We start from the raw sequence: 19,438 nt of genomic DNA, 5'->3' as shown, positions 1-19,438 counted from the left end.
ATTTCTATCACATAGGATCAATCAATAGGAGCAACCTTCTCATAAAAAGCTTTTGTCTCCTACACTGATCATTCAAGAAACAGCTGATCTTGGGATTCCATCTTGAAGCAAAACAAGTCTATAATTGCTATAACCACATTTTCTCTAAAACACACACATTTTTACATGATGTGCTCTTCACTATGTTCCATGGCGTGTTTGCTTTTAATGCAAAAAAGGGCACAGGGTGTTATGTTCTGTACTAGGGGGATAATGTGCCGTAAGGGTGTTCTCAACATGAAAGTGTGGTTGTGGCATATTTATAGTGTATTTGCCCTTCCAACTATCATGTGTTTCTTTGCAAGAGAAAGAATTCACTGGATTACTGCGATCAATTTCGCAGTTGATTATGGACATCCTGTGGTAAATTAAAGCAGCTTATTTTCTAACTCTGTTCATCATTCAACTGAAAGATGGTGATAGCTGGTACCTCTTCTTAACACAATGTCATAATGATTGCAAACCATCTAACAGATGTATGAGTACAAAATGAATTTTGCACACCCTGAATATAATAAAAACAAGCTTTAAAATTATATATGGTTAGAAAAAAATTGTCTATATATTTTATAGCTTAAATATGTGCACAAATCTTGAAGTCTGCTAAGTTCCAACCCTTTACGCCCCATGTGTCTTCTGAACTAGAAGCAAAAGCAAATATTCAAGCCACAGTAAAAGGATCAAGCAAAGATCATTACTAAAAGAAACAAAAAAGGTATAGCCTTCTTACTGGAATATTTAAATAAACCACATCCCTTTCCTCTGGGACATTTACATTTTCTCGTGTTATGACCTAACACTGCTCTCCAAGAAACAAACTCAGTCAAGATAGTCCAGCTTGACAATTTCAGGTATTTAAAAATACTTTGAATACAATGCTCAATCATGTATAGATGGCATGAAAATGAGCCTTTGAAGAACATTTACACTTTGAAGAACATTTACACCCTAACCCTAACCCTCCCCCAAAACATGATAATTTACACCAAAATGGGTTGCCATTTCCTGGAAGCTGCATATATTTTCCAGACCTTGTTTGCAGCATGAATATTACTATAACTCGATATTATTGATCTGGATGAATTTGCAAGTTATGGTTTGCTACAAAACAGTATGAAAGAGAAATCTATTATGACCAAGACTCTATCGAAGCCTTTCCTCTGTATGTACCTAGCACTAAACCATCATTTTCTATAACATTGTAAGCCAACCCACTTTAAAAGTAATGGATTTTGCTTTGATATTCAATAGTTGTATTTGGAGGATTTAATTAATCAATTAGATTAATTAAATCCTGCATATTGACTAGTATTTAATTAATCAATTAGTTAGGTTGCCACCATCTATAGTCAATTGATTCTCTGAATATTGTTGCAGTTTGACTATAATTCAGCTTTAGCTTAGCTATTAGTTCACTGAGAAGGGGATTCCAGTCCCTGATGAAATCTGGTGAAGAGTATACATAGTACTTCACTGTGCAATTCAGAACCACTTCTACAGAAATAATATCTTTAAGCCTGTAAAGATTTCCTGTGACTATGTGCACTTCCATGAGTTGGTGTGATGTGGCTTGAGTATTGAACTACAACTCTGGAGACCACGGTTCAATTCTCCATCAAGTGGCCTTAGAAAACTCACAGACTCTCAGTCCCAGAAAACCCAGTGATATGGTTGCTTTAGCCTTACCATAACTCAGAAACATATAATCTTTCACAGCATAACTGATGGAGATATAGGAGAGATCAATATTTCATTCACAGATTAAAACACAACAACAAAGAACCAGTGTTCCTATTGTGATACATCAAATATCAAGATAATCATTCTTGGCATATTACAAACCACTTAAAAAAACCATACATTCAAGATAATAAGTATTTATGCACTCATTTAAATTGTCTTTAGTTCAGTAGGATTAATGGGTTACCAAATAGTAAGGTACCAAAATAGGGGACCTCAAACAATCAAGTGTCATGCTTCTAAACAGAAATTCTGTTCTCTACAACAGGGGTTCTCAAACTTTTTCATCCGTGGGACCCTTTTTGAAGCAAGAGTTTCTTGTGGATTCTCAAGAAATGTTTATATATTATATATTATATTATATGTATATATATCAGACATAAACAAACTTTTTGATCAACATAAACTTAATAGTATTTCAGTGGAAGACCCCAGGGGCCATCCAGTCTAACCCTCTTCTGCCATGCAGGAAAAGCACAATCAAAGCACCTCCAACTGATCAACATCCAGCCTTTGTAATAATAATAATAGAAGCAACCCCAGGGGCCATCCAGTTCAACCCCCTTCTGTCATGCAGGAAAAGCACAATCAAAGCACTCCATGAGTGGTGGGAGAGAAATAAGGTTTTGCAAAGTAAGGAGGAAAGGAGCTGGGTGGTGAGGAAAAGGGGCTTTTGGGGGCAAGGTAGGTGGGAGGAGTAGGAAAGCGGAGGAAAAACTTGGAGCAGGAGGAGGAGAAGGGAAATGTGGAGCCCCTCAGTATGCTTCACGGAGCCCCAAGGGCTCCACGGAGCGCACTTTGAGAACCGCTGCTCTACAAGATAATAAAAAATTACTCCACACTGGAAGCTACTTACATAAAGTACTTTGCAGTGTAACAATTCTTGCTTGCATTTATCATTGCGGTGAATCAGGTTCTTAAGGGAGATTATTGAGTTCATTTAATTGCTGCCTTTCCTGTGTTCTTCTATCAGTCTCTAAAGCTTAGTTTCTAGGATTATAGTCCTTATCAAATATTGTTTTTAATGTTTCAAATACAGTTTGAAAACAGAATGGAATTAGATTATATGGTAATTTTATTCAAAGAGAATATTATAGCCCAGATAGATAGGGATAGATATAACAATAGAACACATGTCAAAATCTATCTTAAAGACGCAACCTGGTCAACATAGGGGACTAGATATAGACCTCTCGTGTTAATGCATGACAACTTATGCAAACTCCATAATTTTGTTGGGCTTTCTTAGGTAATGAATATTCAGAGATAGTTTTGTCAGTTCATGACTCTAAATTATATTAATCTCATCCATATTATTATTAGGTTTTGCCCCTGTCCTTTGGCTACAAAAATGTAAATGTTAAAAATGTGGCAGATGCACTATCATGTGTAGTAAATGGTGCTGATCTGAACATAACGTAGGCTGCTTTAGTGAAAATGGAAAGAGGGGTAGTCTCAATTTTACTTTGTATAGTTCAGCACCTGGATTTTTCTCACAAAAGCTCTGTGTGACACCTAGTGCGGCACTCTATTTCCAAGGGTAACTTGGGGTATTCTACAATATGACAAAATCCATCATCTGCTGATCTTGAACAACAGCTTTCTCACCCCCATATAGATGCAAGCTTAAAATCTTTGCTCAAGCCAGGAAAGTGCAGAAGTTGCTTAGCAACCAAAAGATCTAAAAAATATTTTAACTATTTGTAAGCCGATTTCAACTTGTACAATCAGGTTTTAATGGGGTGCATTACACGGAGCTCTTTAAAACACAACTTTCTAATAATGACACAGTATTTACACTCACACCACCAAAATCCAGCATAAAATTTGTCTCCAGCTCTAATGCATACTGGGAAATCCACTACACATTCCAAACAGTAAAATACAGTTATTTTATTTCCTTCCCTTTGTCAGAGAATTATGAAATGCTATCTGTCTGTCACAGGATATATATCAGTTCATGTTAAAACTTCTACAAATTCTATAATTTGTCATGATTGCTCCTGAAGAACAGATGTGTATGAGGAATTGATCTTCCTGCTAAAATAGAGGTTCTAAAGCTTTTTTAAAACATCTAGAATCCCAAAAATTAGACAGACTCAGCTCATCTTAAATGTAAAGCTCAGGTAGACTCAGGGCAACCATGCCTTCCTTGGTCGAGTTAATTCATTTACCCTGGTGACAGGTAATAATAATAATAATAATAATAATAATAATAATAATAATAGGAAAGAATGCCTGATAATTTTGCAAGCTCAATGAAGAATTCTAAACTGCTGCTACACTGCTGACTGGACTGATTAAATCCTGACACTGAGGCTTGGAGAAAATACTGTGTACCGTTCAGCAAAATACTTTCAAAGGCATTCAACCTTTGCATGGCTTGATTTATTTCTCTGCACTGCTGGCCATTTACATCATCCTCAACACCACCACTGTGGCAACTATGATATTTTGCTCTTCCATTATGTATGCCTTGCACAGCTAGGAGCTACTTACTAAATTGGAACAGCAAGTGCATCCATCACACAATCACAGCATCGTTAACAGTCTGCCAGCAGTAAAGATGGTGATAAAATCTAGCACAGTTGGAGAATTTCAAGTGTTCTTCTAAAAAAAGAATTGTTCTTATATTGGGGTGCTTAAGAGGTCCTGGGAGAAGAGCGCTATCTAAATGGGCTGGTGTTGACACCGGAGCCTTTGAGAAATGCTGCAGCATAGGAAAGCCAACTGTTGTAAAATAAATGCATATCTACTAGGGCAACTGAACCTCTTCCAAACACTGCCAAATATTATCCAGAGGAGAGTAAGTGCTGGCTACTTCCACTTGGGAACACAGAGGCTACGTGATTATTACTTCATCAAAAAAACAAAACCTGGAGTTGGCATGTAGTAGCCTCGCCAACCCTATTCAGTCAAATGCTCTGACCTGTATCTCTCATTATCCTTCATGACTGAATATATTGGTTGCAGTTACTGGGAGATGTAATAAAAAAAATCTGGTAGCTAAAACATTGGTGAAAGCTTGTATGGAAAAACTAGAAAATGCCCTTCGCATGGTTTTGTTTCATTGTCAATGATGTTAGATTATTATTCTATGATCCATAGTACTCATCTTGTAGAAACCTGCAGCAGACTCTAGCAGATGCTAGTGCAACAGGAATTAAAAATTGAAGGTATATTATCAATACTGTACTATCAGAAAATATGGTAGATGGGTAAGCTAGGCTCAAGAGGTGACTGAAACTTTTGAGTTAAACGGCCGAGATGAAGCCACCACCACCCCTCCCATTAGCTTTCTCTCCCCCACATATTTACTTCGTTTCACTTGGCATTTTTGTCACTTAAATATGCATTCTGGGCTTCTTCTCAGCTATGTCAGAATCGTTTTTACAGCTTCACATCCCTCTCACCTGGCTTGTTTTTAAAATACCATAAATGGAAGCGGGGGACCAAAGAGGAGTAGAGAGAAGCCCTATATAGCTCAGGCCCCTTCTCTTACGAGGCTCCTAAGATTTAAGATTTGATGAGAGGCACTTCTCTCTGTCCTACTGCCTTCAGGGACGCCAGTTGGTGGGAATATAGGAGAAGGCCTTCTCTGTGGCTGCTTCCACATTTTGAAAACCTCTCCCTACAGAAATTAGGAAGCCTTTTTGTTGTTCTTTTAACAGCAGGTTAAAACCATCCTTTTCCACCAAGCTTTTGGAAACTGATTTTACCAGTAGCAAAGATGGGCTTTTATGGTGCTATGTTTTAAATTGATTTTTCAAGCAAAGTTTTCATTGGTTTTGTTGTTATTTAAATTTTTAATTTTAAACCTATTTTTGTATATTGTAACTTTTTGTGTATTTTCTGCCTCTTTGCAAATTGCCTTGAGAACCAGTCTGACAAAATGATGACCTAAATAACTCCTGAAAAAGAAGAAGGCAGCAGCATCAAAACAATGCCAAGAAAAATCTGTTCACTGAGTGCTTTTGTTAATTTTCTTGTCTAGGGAAATTATAAACTACTCTCTACTGTGCTTTATAAAAATACATTTCCTTCCATACTTCACTATACCTACTATCTTTTGAAACCTGGCCAAAGAACCAGCAAGCATAACAAACAAGTTTTTAAAAACCAGATACACAACACATTCTTAATTTCAATAGCTATATCTGCAATTTACAGAACATGACATCCCAAGAGAGTAGTAGTACTGTGAACTTGGCTGTCTAAATTTAGTCAAGAAATAACAGGGAGGGTGGGGTGTCCAAAATAAAACATTTTGATTTTAGTGCAGATGTGCAGAAATCATCCTTGGGATTGTGAGAGGAAGGCTAACTCTGGTTCTTGAGCTACATCCAAAGCTGATGTAATTCACATTTCCCATCAAGTGCAGAGAAACAATGCATTTTGGAACAGTAAGCGATTCCACCAGGAAATACATTGCTTACTCTTCTACTGCAGCCAAGAAGCAAGAGGCTAGAAATACTGTTTATCTACCATTCCTAATCATGCAATATATTAAGTATAAGATCATACTGTATTAAAATAACAAGGCATACAGTGTGTATGCGCTGGAGTTTGATTCCAAGACCCCCGTGTGCACCAACATTTGTGGATGTTCAATTCCAATTATATACTATAGCATAGTAAAATGGGGTCCCTTATATAAAATGACAAAATCAAAGTTTTTTTCTGGGAGGGAGGAGCATGATATATTGTATACAATGGCAATTGTGCCTCCATGGATTTTCATATGCACTGTGGGACCAGGGAGGTGCTGGAACCAAACGCCAGGGATTGCCAAAGGTCCATTTTACAGTGGAAGTGGACAAACTACAGTCCTCCAGGTAGTGTTGGTCCATAATTCCCATGATTATTCACTATTAGTTTGCTAGTCTGGGACTGAACTTCCTGACTGTGAGAGCGTTCAGCAGTGGAACTCTCTGCCCCGGAGTGTGATGGAGGCTCCTGCTTTGGAAGCTTTTAAACAGAGGCTGGATGGCCATCTGTCAGGGGTGCTTTGAATACAATATTCCTGCCTCTTGGCAGGGGGTTGGACTGGATGGCCCATGAGGTCTCTTCCAACTCTATGATTCTATGGTGAGACCTGTTAGCTAAAACCAACTGGAGGGCTGCAGTTCACACACCCCATCTGATAACAAAGTAGAATGAGTAAATTAATGAAGTGGGTATTGCTCCTCAATTTGGTACACAGTTTTGATTCATCATTCCTACTGTGAGCCAACCTGAAAAGAGAACAATATCTTGGGGAATTATTTTTCAAATACTGTTTAGCCAAAAACAGGTGAAATCCAAAGATACACAGAGGTTAACTCTGCACAGTCAACATTCAGGCTGTTGCCCTTTTCTAAGGATTAAATGTCACTTCATCTAAAATTCTCACTGATTTCAAAATACCACTAGATACACTTTACTTCCATTTATTTTTCACAGCTGATAAACTAAGGAACAGATAGGTCTGCTTGGATACAATGTAAGCTATGGTTAAGCATTACATGAATAGGTCTCCCTACTTCCTCTAGAATAGCAATAAGATTCTGTTTTTAATCAACTGCCATTACTAAACTGTAATTAACATGAATGTGGAATCAAGACATATATTCTTAAGGTCATATTCTTAAGCTCAGTATGAAATGCATAAGCCTAAAATATATCATATAATGTTAATTCATTTGAGTTTTGGCCAAATGAGGTTGGTCTATCAACACATTGATCCAGAAAAATATGGAATTAAAAGGATCTGGCCTTCTTTTAAACAGTACTTTTTCAGTAAACAAAGATCTCTGAGCATCATTAAAAGGTATTAAAATTCAGCAGGATTAAATAATTCAATAACTAAAAGCACAACTTTCTCTAAACAACCCCCCCCCCCTCAAAAAAACCCATGATAGATTTGCCTTAGGGTTGCCACAAGTCAGAAATGACTTGAAGGAACGCAATGGAATCGTGGGATTCAATCAGGAAATTCAAACTATTGATCTCTTGCCCCTGAACAAATTGGGGAATTAGGTAAACGTCTTCAGAAAAGCTAAAAACTCTTTTTAAAAAACCCTTAGTTAACCTGCCAACTTTGAAATTTTCTTAATAAATGAACAGGATTTATGTAGACAATGTACAAATCACCTTCTGGTTGTCAAAGTTAATAGGTTGTCAATAAACACTCCATGAAATTTCTCCCCTTGCCTGCCTCTTTTTCTACCTCCTTGCATCCAAGAAACACGATTGTTTTGACCACTAAATACAGAAGAATTCTGCAGCTTATAAAAGATGATTGATTTCTACATAGTTCTCACTTTTCGTGGCATATGTTAACCATTCCAATTCTAGAAGCCATGTCCACACAATCCTCTACATTCCTTTCCATTTTAAAAATAAAACCACATGCAGCATTTGTACTTTCAGAAGACAAGTTGTCACTTTTAAGAGGCAACAGCTGATAGGGATATTCAGCCAAGACACTGGGTGTGTTTTTTTTTGGGGGGGGGGGGTGGTTAATTTTTTTTGTTTTTGCATCCGAGTCTAAATATATACAGTTCCTACTCTATCCAGATCATAGGAATCTTGTCAGTGTCATTTGCAACATTCTTACCAAAGCCAATGAGACAATAGACTTCAACATAACTAAAATTAGTTTTTTTTAAAGCCCACATCAGTGAAGTAAATTTTCTTGTTATTTTACAATGTACTGCTATTGCCGTCACCATACAATATATTTTCAGAACCTTTAAAAGAAAGGGGGTGGGGGAGATGGAAGCAGCATCAAGTCAGCTCTACCAGTTTCTGTTCAGGACATACCACATACTACTAGAGATAAAAATCAGTATTTTTACAAAGTGGAAGATGAAGCCAGGGGTCTGCTCATATGCACTTCTTTTCCTTTCTGAAGCCCAATTTATCTGAATATGTTTTTGCTTTACAGAAGAAAACAATGCTAAGCAATTACCAACAATCTGTGGTTGAGTTTGTATTGTATCTTAAGACCATGGAATTAAAATAAATAAGCTCAATACCTCTTTGCTGAAACTCATGAAAGCTCTCAAAGGAAAAAAAAATCATTTAAGCATAATTTTCAAAGGAACAGGACAAAAAAGTTTAAAAGCTCTCCTTGCTTCACAGATGACCTGGACACCCATCCATGGACCACCCCAAGGTGTCCATAGATGGAAAGCGCAGAACCCCTGGATTAGGCCAAACCCCTTTCCTAATCAACATGATGCAGAACTTTGACTCTTTCAACTCAGATGAACTTTTTTTTTTCACTTACACATCACTGCAACTTCACAATTCCTGTCCTACTAAGGCAGGATCAGGGTGTCAAACTCATCAAGGGTCACGCCATCTTTATGTTGAATCAAATGGCCATTTGTAATTGTTAAGACTGCATAAATGTAACTATACTGCCCTGGCACTGAAAGCCTCGTGGCCACATAAAATGATGTGGTGGGTGGGATTCAGTCCGCGGGCCTTGCATTTGCCATGTGTGTCTTAGATGCTACTAGCTTGTATAGGCAGTTACAATGTTATACGCAAGTGCAGTGATTTTCAACTTTGATCTCCCAGATGTTTTGGTCTTCGGTTCCCAGAAGTGTTTGCCAGCATGACCAATGTTTATAATTTCTGAGAGCTGGAGTTTACCATATCTGGAAGACCACAGTTTGGAAACTACAGTGCTAGGGCAAAACAATTTACATTTACTTATACTACACCACAATTGCCATTGAAATGTCCCTCCATCTGTGAAGAACCCTTCTGGAATCTCTACTATCACTTTTTATTTTAGCCATTATAATTTTTTTTGCCTGATTTGCTAATGTGGCACCTCACTGCTCATTCTAATTTCAAAATAATTTATAAACATGTTTAAAATCCTGAATTGCAATAAAGATCTTTAGGAGCCACTGCTATTTAGATCACACAATTGTGAATATTGTCTACTCATTCCTGCTCTTTGCTCTTCAGTCCATTACTAGGAGGGCTGACTTCTTATTCCAATTGTTCCGGAATCTTTGGTAAGGGGCTTTTTTTTAAATTGCATTTTTAAGTTAACACTCCTGTACATTTGTTGACACTCTTAATTCTCTGAGAATGTATTTGAGACACATTGTTTTTCTTTTTAAAAGATAGTCAATTTTGCACCCAAATTATTTATGCACTCTCTAATAGAGAATATGTGGACAATGTGATTAACTTTCAATTCAATTTGTCAATAAAAGCAACCATTTCATATTTTACTGCCAGTATTTGTTTCTGTTCCTTGGGCACCTTTTTTTGAAAATACCACCGTAGGCAGAGTCTCTGTGGACTTCAAGCAGGAATATCTGCCCTACAACTTCTATTCAAGTCCTGTACAATTTCTTTATTCTCCTTTAGTTCTCTTTTTACCACACTACAATCATCTTTCAAGTCAGTCTTCTGTTTCTTCTTTCTTTAAAATAAAAAAAAAGTTGGTATTGCTTTCAGTAACATACTCTTTGAATCCAATCTTTTACGTTCCTTTGTTTTTGTGACAATTCTTATATGTATACATGTTTTCATTGATTTTTCTCTATGTTTGGGAAACAATTTTGTTGAAGGAAGCCTTCTTTTCTCTATTAGCTTTATTTATAGCATTCATAGCCATATTAGTGACCTTTTAAATTCTGGGCACCTTTTCTAACCTTCTGTAGACATTTCAGGTGAACTCCTGTTATTGTGGTTTAGAATAAACAACAAGCATTCTGCAGAAATTTGACCCTCTTGACTTTTCTTTTCAACTTCTTTTGTTAGTAAAATCCCAATTCTTAAGATGTTTCTGTTCTGTAGTCAAATGTGACTATGTTGGGTTGCTTTGGCAATGCTTCAGGTAAAAAATTGACAATTACTGTGTTTAGTGTTTCATCAGCAGTCTCTCTCTTCTGCTAATCCTTGGATAGGGCTTGCAATTTAGGAGTGGAGTAGGTTCTATTCCATTTGCTTCTAACTCTGAACAGTTTTAGTATACAAGGTATATGCAGTACTTAGAAATCTAATCTTTACCAAAATCGGAATATGCATTGATTTGTTGTATGTAAGAGCAGTTTCAATCAATATTACAACATCCATTAGTAATTTTACACTCTGGAAGAGCAATACCTAAGAGAGTGAACACAGCATGTATGTTTTCAAAACAAGATAAGGCAAGCTTACGCCCACCTACTACTTAACTCTAGCCTAAACTGAATAACAATGTTGATGTTAGATGCTATTTAAAGTAAGAGGAAAAGAGTTGCATTTCCACATGGCACAACTCAGTCTAGTTCCAGAGTAAGATGATTTCATGTAATCTTCCTTGCAAATGCATTCAAGCACTTCAGAGGAAGTACCTATCTATCCAGAAAATTTAAGATCAAGAAAACAGAATGCTTAAGGTAGGAAACAATTCAGCCAGGAATCTGTTGATGACTTGTACCATGTAGAGTGCATGACCCTGATGTAAAAAGAGTGTCAACAGATAATAAAAGCTATTTCCAGAAGAAAAACAATTTGCTCTGCTTGCTCCAAAGCTGGTTGGAAATAGGAAGCCTGCTTCCTCTCCGAGTGAAGATGTACTTTGTAGCTGTGATCATGAGCACCCTTGGACACATTATTTTAGCTATGCAACTGTTTACACTTCCTCTGGTGCCAATAAAGTCGACTTGGCCCACAAAATTGTTGCCATTAAGTTCTTTTGTCTAAAATGTTCTTCAAGAAAAATAAAGATATGAAGAAGTGTTCAATGAATTCATCAAGGACTTTGATAAAGTACAGTTCCCAACTAGGGGATCTACTCTTGTTACACTTTATGTGGGAGGAAACCTACTTGAAATATTCACAGTGAACTGTATGTTTCCTCAAACAACTCCTCAAAAACAAACATCAAGGCCTTCAAAATGTCCCACTGGGCTTCAAGCTAAATTTAAAATGTCAGGCATCAGACAAAGAAGCTGACACGGTTACTACCATTATCCTTTTTCAAAAGAGAAGTGAAAACAACTGGGTTTGACTAAATGAAGTGCCCTCACAAATTATCCTCATCCACAAAATCAGGATAATTTCATTTTGGTCATAAGTGCAATCCTTGTCCTTAAATACTGAAGTTTCTTGAGAAGTCTAGCCAAAAAGGCTATAATTATAACAACATGGAGGCTTGATACTTTTTTTTTGTATCTGGCTTCTTCTGCAATGTTCATTCACACAATCAGCTTCTTGCTGCTCCAAGAATGATTAAACCCTTTTCTTTACTTCTTTTTACTGAAAAGGTCCCCCCCCCCCCACATTTAAATAAATATCAATTTACCTAACCCTATTTCCAAACACATTCACGGGCATCATCATCTTTGTTGCCAAAGCATAGTCAGCTTTCATAACCAGAGTCTAATGTGATGCATAAACTCAAAAACTGATTGCTTTGATGATCTTGGTGAACAAAGAATATAGAGTGTTATTACAGTTGCGTTCACAATTTGCTAAGTTACCATGTCCTTGAGAAGATATGAACTGGAAAAACAAGCTTAGATAACATCCTCACAATTCTCTTAACAACAAAGAGGGCTTGCATTCCAGCTACTCAGATATAGTAGTTTTCACTAAATTGTCCAATTGGAAATGCAACTCATCATATAGCAGAAAACAGATACTTACAGCCATAATTAACTCGAAGGGGTGCTTGTACACCCTCACAGGGGACTGGTATTTCTGCACCATGGTTGCAAGTTAGTTAGTTTTACAGAGATCTGGGGAGGAAAAAACAAAATAATAATTAATGGAAATGATATCCGTACATGCATACTTCAATCGGAACAGTAACCAAGGAGATTTTGTAAGTCACATCCCATGACTAGGATTCCACATCCAAATGACACATGCAAAAGAGGATTTTGAAGAACAAAAATTCAGGATCAGTGTACTTCAGACTGGCAGTGTCACTTTTAGAACATTTCTTCTACAGCAATTTTAGGTATAGGTTTGTGGATGCTTTTTAAACAATGCATTAGGTGATTAAAATCAGTAGCTATGCTTAATGTCAATAATGTTTAAAGAGTGGCATTTAGAGCTTTTGATATAATTAAAAAATTAGAACATTGGAAAACACACCCACTGCATTACTCCATCTACTGTTTTAAGCAAGACACATAACTTTTTATATGCTCATATTCAAAATGTATCAGAATAGCAGGGTGACAGACCCAATCCTACTGTAAAGGACAAGGAATGGTCAACAGCAATCACCAACAACAGTATTGCCAATATTAGTACTATAGATATGCTGTCATTCAGCCCTGAAATGTTAAGATGGGGGGCCTTATAGTTCTACTGAAACACATAAATACACTAATTGATCCATATAAAAATATCAGGAGCTGGAAGGCACCCAGGGTCACCCCACCCCACTTCACTTGCACATTCCAATTCTTTCACATCATTATAGTTTCACTTTGGGCAGTTTTAATTTTTTTTAAATATTACTCCAGGAAACCTAAAAGGTAGAGGAGGGCAACACCTGAAATATCCAAATCCAAAGAGAAACTATGATAATATTTTGAAGACCAAATGTAGGTATTATCAGCTTCAAGCATCTGCACACAGTTATCTTGTTTTATTTGTTGCTCATATCCACACAAAACACACACACACACAAATTGAACTAGAACCGTTGGATTGTTCCCTAATGAGTCAGGTTAAGGAGATGAATATTAAGCCATGACGTCACATTCTGGAGTTTTTGAAGTGATGAAGCATTGTTCCCACAGTTTAATGGCAAGGTATGGTTAATTGTGGCTTCCTGGCTTGCACAATGAATCATTCAAAGCAAGGCATGAAGTGGTTGTGAAGAAATACAACAGTTAGCTGTGTATTTTAGCAGTCTGACATTTCCATGTTCCAATGCACCCAAGCATCTCCAAATAAATTTCCAAATCACTGTTTGTGCTAAACACCTAAAGTGCCACAGTGCATTTATCCTAAACAGAATACAATATGAATTGTGTTCTCACAGACTGGAAAGGTAGATAAGGCATAAATGCAAGAGACTTAACCGTCAATACTTAAATACTAGGCTTGGGTAACCACGGAAAAATTTGGTTCTAAACTCATTTTGTTTTTAGGGGACCCTTGCGTTTTTTTTTTTAATAATTCCGAAATTTTCCTTTTAAAAATTTCGAAATATACGAAATTTCGTAAAATTACAAATCGATTCGTTAATGGCAGACGCGATTGCGCAATATGCTAAAAAAAACCTCCAAATGGGACAGGGGGAACTTCTGAAGCTTCCCTCTCCCTCTGTTGTTGACTGTTGGTGTGATAAAACAAACAACAACTATAAAACTTGCACCAGACATGCGAAAATAATTACGAAATAATTACGAAATAATTTTGAAACAATTATGAAACAATTACGAAACAATTACGAAATAAATTGAAAAAATTGCTTCGAATCTAATTTACTCCTCACACTATTCCTGCATGGCTCAATATTGGATCGTAAGCTAATTTAAATACGAATTAATAACGAATTACAAAATTAACGAACGAAACTGCCCAAGCCTATTAAATACCATTCCAGACTATGAACACTGGAAAACTTCTGCTGTTTTCTGTTTAGAGTGGAGAGGGCACGAACTCTCCAAACAGCAGGCTACTGAAGCTAGCAATTATTTTTAGTACCAATATAACCAAAATATCAACAACTTCAACTGGAAAACATTGCCAGCAATTTTTAAAAAAGAACAAACACAACCCTAGAGGTGCAAAACATAAGAAAATAAGTGAAACATTTATAGAACAGTCTTATCCCATATTAGTTTTTGAAACATTTACAACTTTTAAGTGCTAAAGAGCATTAAAATGACCCCCGTGGATATGTGGGTCATTCACAGTATTATCCCCATATCCATGTTTTGATTTGGGCATAGTTAAGAAAATATATTCTCTCCAGGAATTTTCTAGGTTCTCCAGTGCAATGCTAGCTTATTCTTGGTCCAAAAATCATTTATTTCAATAGGGTTCACTATTAGCCAGAGTTTTGAATATCTACATGGTCCAGAAATGCACCCTCCAGGGATACAGGGGTAACAGTATTTGAGTTCCATCTGTGTCCATCATTCACATATAAGATGAATTTTTACCACATCATTATCTTGAACAAGTACAGTAGTCTACTTCACCTTAATGTACCATGATGAACAACATTTAACTGTGGTTTGGTAATAATTATTTTAATTCACAAGTGTACCTTAAAGAAACAAAAAGCAGAGGCTTTTCCACTTAAAAAGTGCAATAAAAACAATGAATAATATAAAGGTTTTCAGTAATATAATATTGAATTATTTTTTCCTGGATCAGCGCAAAAGTAAAGGAAAAATATAACGCCTGCAGACTAGTGACATTACCACCAGTCTCTTTAGTTCAAATGGCCATAAGAAACTGAATATTACTCCCTTTTGTGTATGTGCACGCCTTCAAGTCACTTATCGACTTAAGGCAGCCCAATGAATTTCCTAAGGTTTTCCTAGGCAAGAATACTCAAGTGGTTTTGTCAGTTCCTTCATCTTAAATATAGTCTACAGCACCTGGCATTTATCAGTGATCCCCCGTCCAAATAATAACCAAGATTGACCCTTGCAAGATTGCTTAACTTCTACAATCAGCCCTACATCCCTTTTATGCAGGACTCCCCAAAAAAGAATACACACTCAAGACAGCTTACTCTGTTATACGTTAAAACTGAACAACCTCCCTAGCTTTACTGAGGGCCCTTCCAGAGAGGACCTATATCCCAGGACCTGATCCCAGGTTTTCTGCTTTAAACTGGATTATGAGTTCACACTGCCAGATAGTCTGGGATAAATAGAAAACCTAGGATCAGATCCTGGGATATATGGCCTATCCAGAAGGGCCCTGAAATGGACAGAAAATCAGCCCAGCTTCTGCAACTTCTCTCAACTAAAAGAAACAGTTGCTGTGCTAAATTAGCTTTGGAATGCCAATGAAGTTTAACAGCCTTTGTTTTAAACATATAAAAATACCAAGAGTGAAGCTGGTTTGGGGGAGGGAAGTATTTCCTTCCCAAACACATACATAGAGATCTCTTTATGGGAAAAATACAAAACAATTATTTTAGGTGCCTTGGAAAAACAATCTACATGGAAAGAAACATAAGAGTGACGCAGACAAGAGTGTTTGCAAAGGCATTTATGCGGAACTCTTAGCTCACATCAAAATACTTTGAAATGTAACCTTTTCCTTCCTCTTTCGTTAAAACATTCTCAGCCTGAAAACAGAAAGCAATGTATTTTTTTTTACTAAAGAGGGACTACAGCCAGAATAACAAATTAGATTTTGAGCCAAAGAAAAGGTTATTGAAATAAATTGTGTGTTCATGTTTTAGAGTGCAAATTATAGAATTAATGCTGTTTGACACTACCAACTGTTGTGGCTCAGTGCTATGGAATAACAGGATTTGTAGTTTGGTGAAGCACCAGCAGTGCAAAGATCTTGTAAAACTACAACTCCCATGAATCTACACCATTGAGCCATGGCAGTTAAAGTGGTGTCTAACTGCATTAATTCTACAGTGTAATGCACGCATAAAAAGGTAAAGGTTCCCCTCTGACATTAACTCTCTTCGTGTCCAACTTTAGGGGTGGTTCTCATCTGCATTTCTAAGCCAAGCTGGCTTTGTTCATAGATGCCTCTAAGGTTATGTGGCCAGCATGACTGTTGTTCAGTTTTAACGTATAACAGAGTAAGCTGTCTTGAGTGTGTATTCTTTTTTGGGGAGTCCTGCATGGATTGCTGTTATCTTCCCGCCAGACCAGTATCTGTTGATCTACTCACATTTGCATGTTTTCGAACTTCTAGGTTGGGAGAAGCTGGGGCTAACAGCAGGAGCTCACCCTGCTCTCCGGATTTGAACTGCCTTGCAGTCAGCAAGTTCAGCAGCTCAGTGGTTTAACCCACTGCACCACTGGAGGCTCCTGCACCAATAGACTAAGTCTATTTCTCAACCTGTGGGTCCCCAGATGTTTTGGCCTTCAACTCCCAGAAATCCTAACAGCTGGTAAACTGGCTGGGATTTCTGGAAGTTGTAGGCCAAAACACCTGGGGACCTGCAGGTTGAGAACCACTGGAATAAGTAAAAAGAAAGAAAACAGGAAGAGGTAGAAGGTGCCTGTGTGAGGAAGTGGTTTGAGTGTGGGACGAGCAGGGTCTGACTCCCTGTTTAACCTAGTCACACACTCTCAGCCCCAGAGAATGGCAAAAACAATGCTGAACCAATTCAACCTATGGGTTGCCATAGGACAGGAATAACAGAGTGGGGAAAAGCTGAATGGTGAAACAAAGAGAGTGCGAGGAGGCAATTCAGGGCAGAGAGGAAAGAGATCACTGGGAAAAGTGCCAGCGACCAAGGTTGCATGAGGGGAGAAAGACTGGAAGAGGTTCAAGAGGCAGCCTGTGCCTGGAAAAACGGATGTCTTACGAGGAAGAAGCGAGGACACAATGGAGCAATGTATTCAGACTGCTGGAAAGAGATGCCTCCTAAATACTGGGAAGAACTTCCTAGGCGGAAAGAGCTGTTTGGCAATTGTGTTGTCGAAGGCTTTCACGGCTGGAATCACTGGGTTAATGTAATTTTTTTTCATGCTGTATGGCCATGTTCCAGAAGCATTCTCGTATGTTTCAGGGGAGAATGCTTCTGGAACATGGCCATACAGCCCAAAAAACTTACAGCAACACACTGTTGATTCTTGAGTGTGATGGAATCTCCTTCTCCGAGGTGTTTAATCAGAGGCTGGATGGCCATCTGTTGAGGTTGTTTTGATTGTATTCTCCTGCGGGTCAGAACTGGATAACCCTTGGGGCAGGCATGTAGCCGGGGGGGGGGGGGGTGCTTGAGGGGCTTCAGCCCCCCCCCCCGAAATTTTCATGATGGTTCACGAAAAGGCCTTACTGGTGCATTATTTAAACTGTTATGTTTATTCGTATCATGATCTGATCACCATACTCGATACATCCCATATGCATGGGGGTATTTTGGGGTAATGATACAAAAGGTTTGCTAGGGTAGACCCCCTTTCACTCAGACTCGCCCCCCCCCCCGAAATTTTTTTAGCCTCCCCCCCCCCCCCCGAAACGAAATCCTGGCTACAGGCCTGCCTTGGGGTCTCTTCCCCAAAAGGGGGGGGGGGTACTCTGCCATTTTTGGAAAAGCATGCAAGGAAAGGCAGATGAGAAGAAAGGGGGGGGGAGGAAGGAGAATGATTTGTAGGGTATTATTAAGCAGAAATGGAGAATATTCTGTGTTTGGGGGGAGGTGGTGCATCTCACTATGGAAGGTGGGATGTTGGGTTGAAGGGGGAAAGGAAACCGACCCAAAAGGAACCATCATCATTGAGTATAAGCTCAAGAAGGGTGTGTGTTGGTGTGATGGAAGTTGGGGGACCTGCGAGGGATGCAGGAGAAGAGAAGAGGCCCTGGTGGGGGAGGCAGGGGCCCTCCAAAGAGGGGAGGGGAGGGGGGGTGAGGCCTGAGCAATGGAGGAAGGGGAAGAGACCCTCAGGAGGAGGGGGCGGGGTCTGAGAGGGACCCCAAAGGCGCAGGAGGCTCTGAGGGCCCGCTGGATGGGGCCCGGCCCTCGCCTGCTCACCTTCTTCTATCGCCAAGGCCGGCTGGTCTCCTGCCTCATGTCGGCTCTCCGTCCCGTTCCGGCTGTTGCTGCTGCTTCGGCCCCTTCGGCCTCCCTCTCCTCGGCGGCGGCGGAGGTGGCGGTGGTGCTGGGGAGCGGAAGGAGGAGGAGGAGGCGGAGGAAGGGACCCGAGAGCCGCGGCGGCCCGGCTCGTTGTTACCCAGTGACAGGCCAGAGGAGGGGCCCGGCCGCCTGCCAACACGCGCGCATGCGCACTGGCTCCCAGAAGGACGGCTCCTCCTCCTCGCCTCCCCCTCGAGGAAAGGAGAAGAAAGGCCAGCCCCCAGCTCTGCGCATGCGCCATCCAAACAGGTTCTGAATAGCTCGCGCTGAGGCAGAGGCTTTCAGTGCGATGACGCGGGAGTTAGGTAATCACCGTGGCCGCGTCTACAGTGCTGTGTAGTGCAGTTTGACTGCAGTGTGGGCTCATATAATGCAGCTCAATGCATTTCACCTCTATTATATAACAGTCTGGATGGGGGCCTAAGGGCCCTTTCTACACAGTAGTATTAACCCAAAATATCTGCTTTGAACTGGGTGATCTGGGGCCCCTTCCACACAGCTGAATAAAACCCCACATTTTTTTTGGCGTGTCAGGAGTGACTTGAGAAACTGCAAGTCGCTTCTGGTGTGAGAGAGTTGGCCGCCTGCAAGGACGTTGCCCAGGGGATGCCCGGATGATTTGATGTTTTTATCATCCTTGTGGGAGGCTTCTCTCATGTTCCCACATGAGGAGCTGGAGCTGATAGAGGGAGCTCATCCGCCTCTCCCCGGATTCGAACCTGCGACTTGTCGGTCTTCAGTCCTGCCGGCACAGGGGTTTAACCCACTGCGCCACCAGGGGCTCCAACCCCACATTATCTGCTTTGAACTGGAGGCCAGCTGTTTCTTGAAGGCAGGGAGGGAGGGGGCCATCTTTAACTCCTTAGGAGGGAAGTTCCAGAGGTGGGGGCAGCCATGGAGAAGGCC

General features: G+C 39.4%; 1 protein-coding gene across 2 annotated transcripts in view; it reads right to left on the bottom strand.

The window, feature by feature from the left end:
- SEC14L1 (SEC14 like lipid binding 1) overlaps positions 1-19,438 on the bottom strand; it is an 85,216-nt gene that overhangs the window by 24,635 nt on the left and 41,143 nt on the right. The window contains exons 1-2 of one of the 2 annotated variants that reach the window (XM_060764584.2): positions 18,431-18,678; positions 12,427-12,518 (exon numbers count right to left, since the gene is read on the bottom strand). In XM_060764584.2, the coding sequence (XP_060620567.1) occupies positions 12,427-12,489 (63 nt within the window). In that variant the 5' untranslated portion in view covers positions 12,490-12,518; positions 18,431-18,678. Of the gene's footprint in view, positions 1-12,426; positions 12,519-18,430; positions 18,679-19,438 lie in introns of those variants that run through there. The other variant, XM_060764585.2, reaches the window with a different exon arrangement.

This window comes from Anolis sagrei, chromosome 2 (assembly GCF_037176765.1).
Source record: "Anolis sagrei isolate rAnoSag1 chromosome 2, rAnoSag1.mat, whole genome shotgun sequence".
NCBI lineage: Eukaryota > Metazoa > Chordata > Lepidosauria > Squamata > Dactyloidae > Anolis > Anolis sagrei.
The sequence above is the reverse complement of the archived record's forward strand: the minus strand, read 5'-3'. Positions and strand labels throughout refer to the sequence as shown.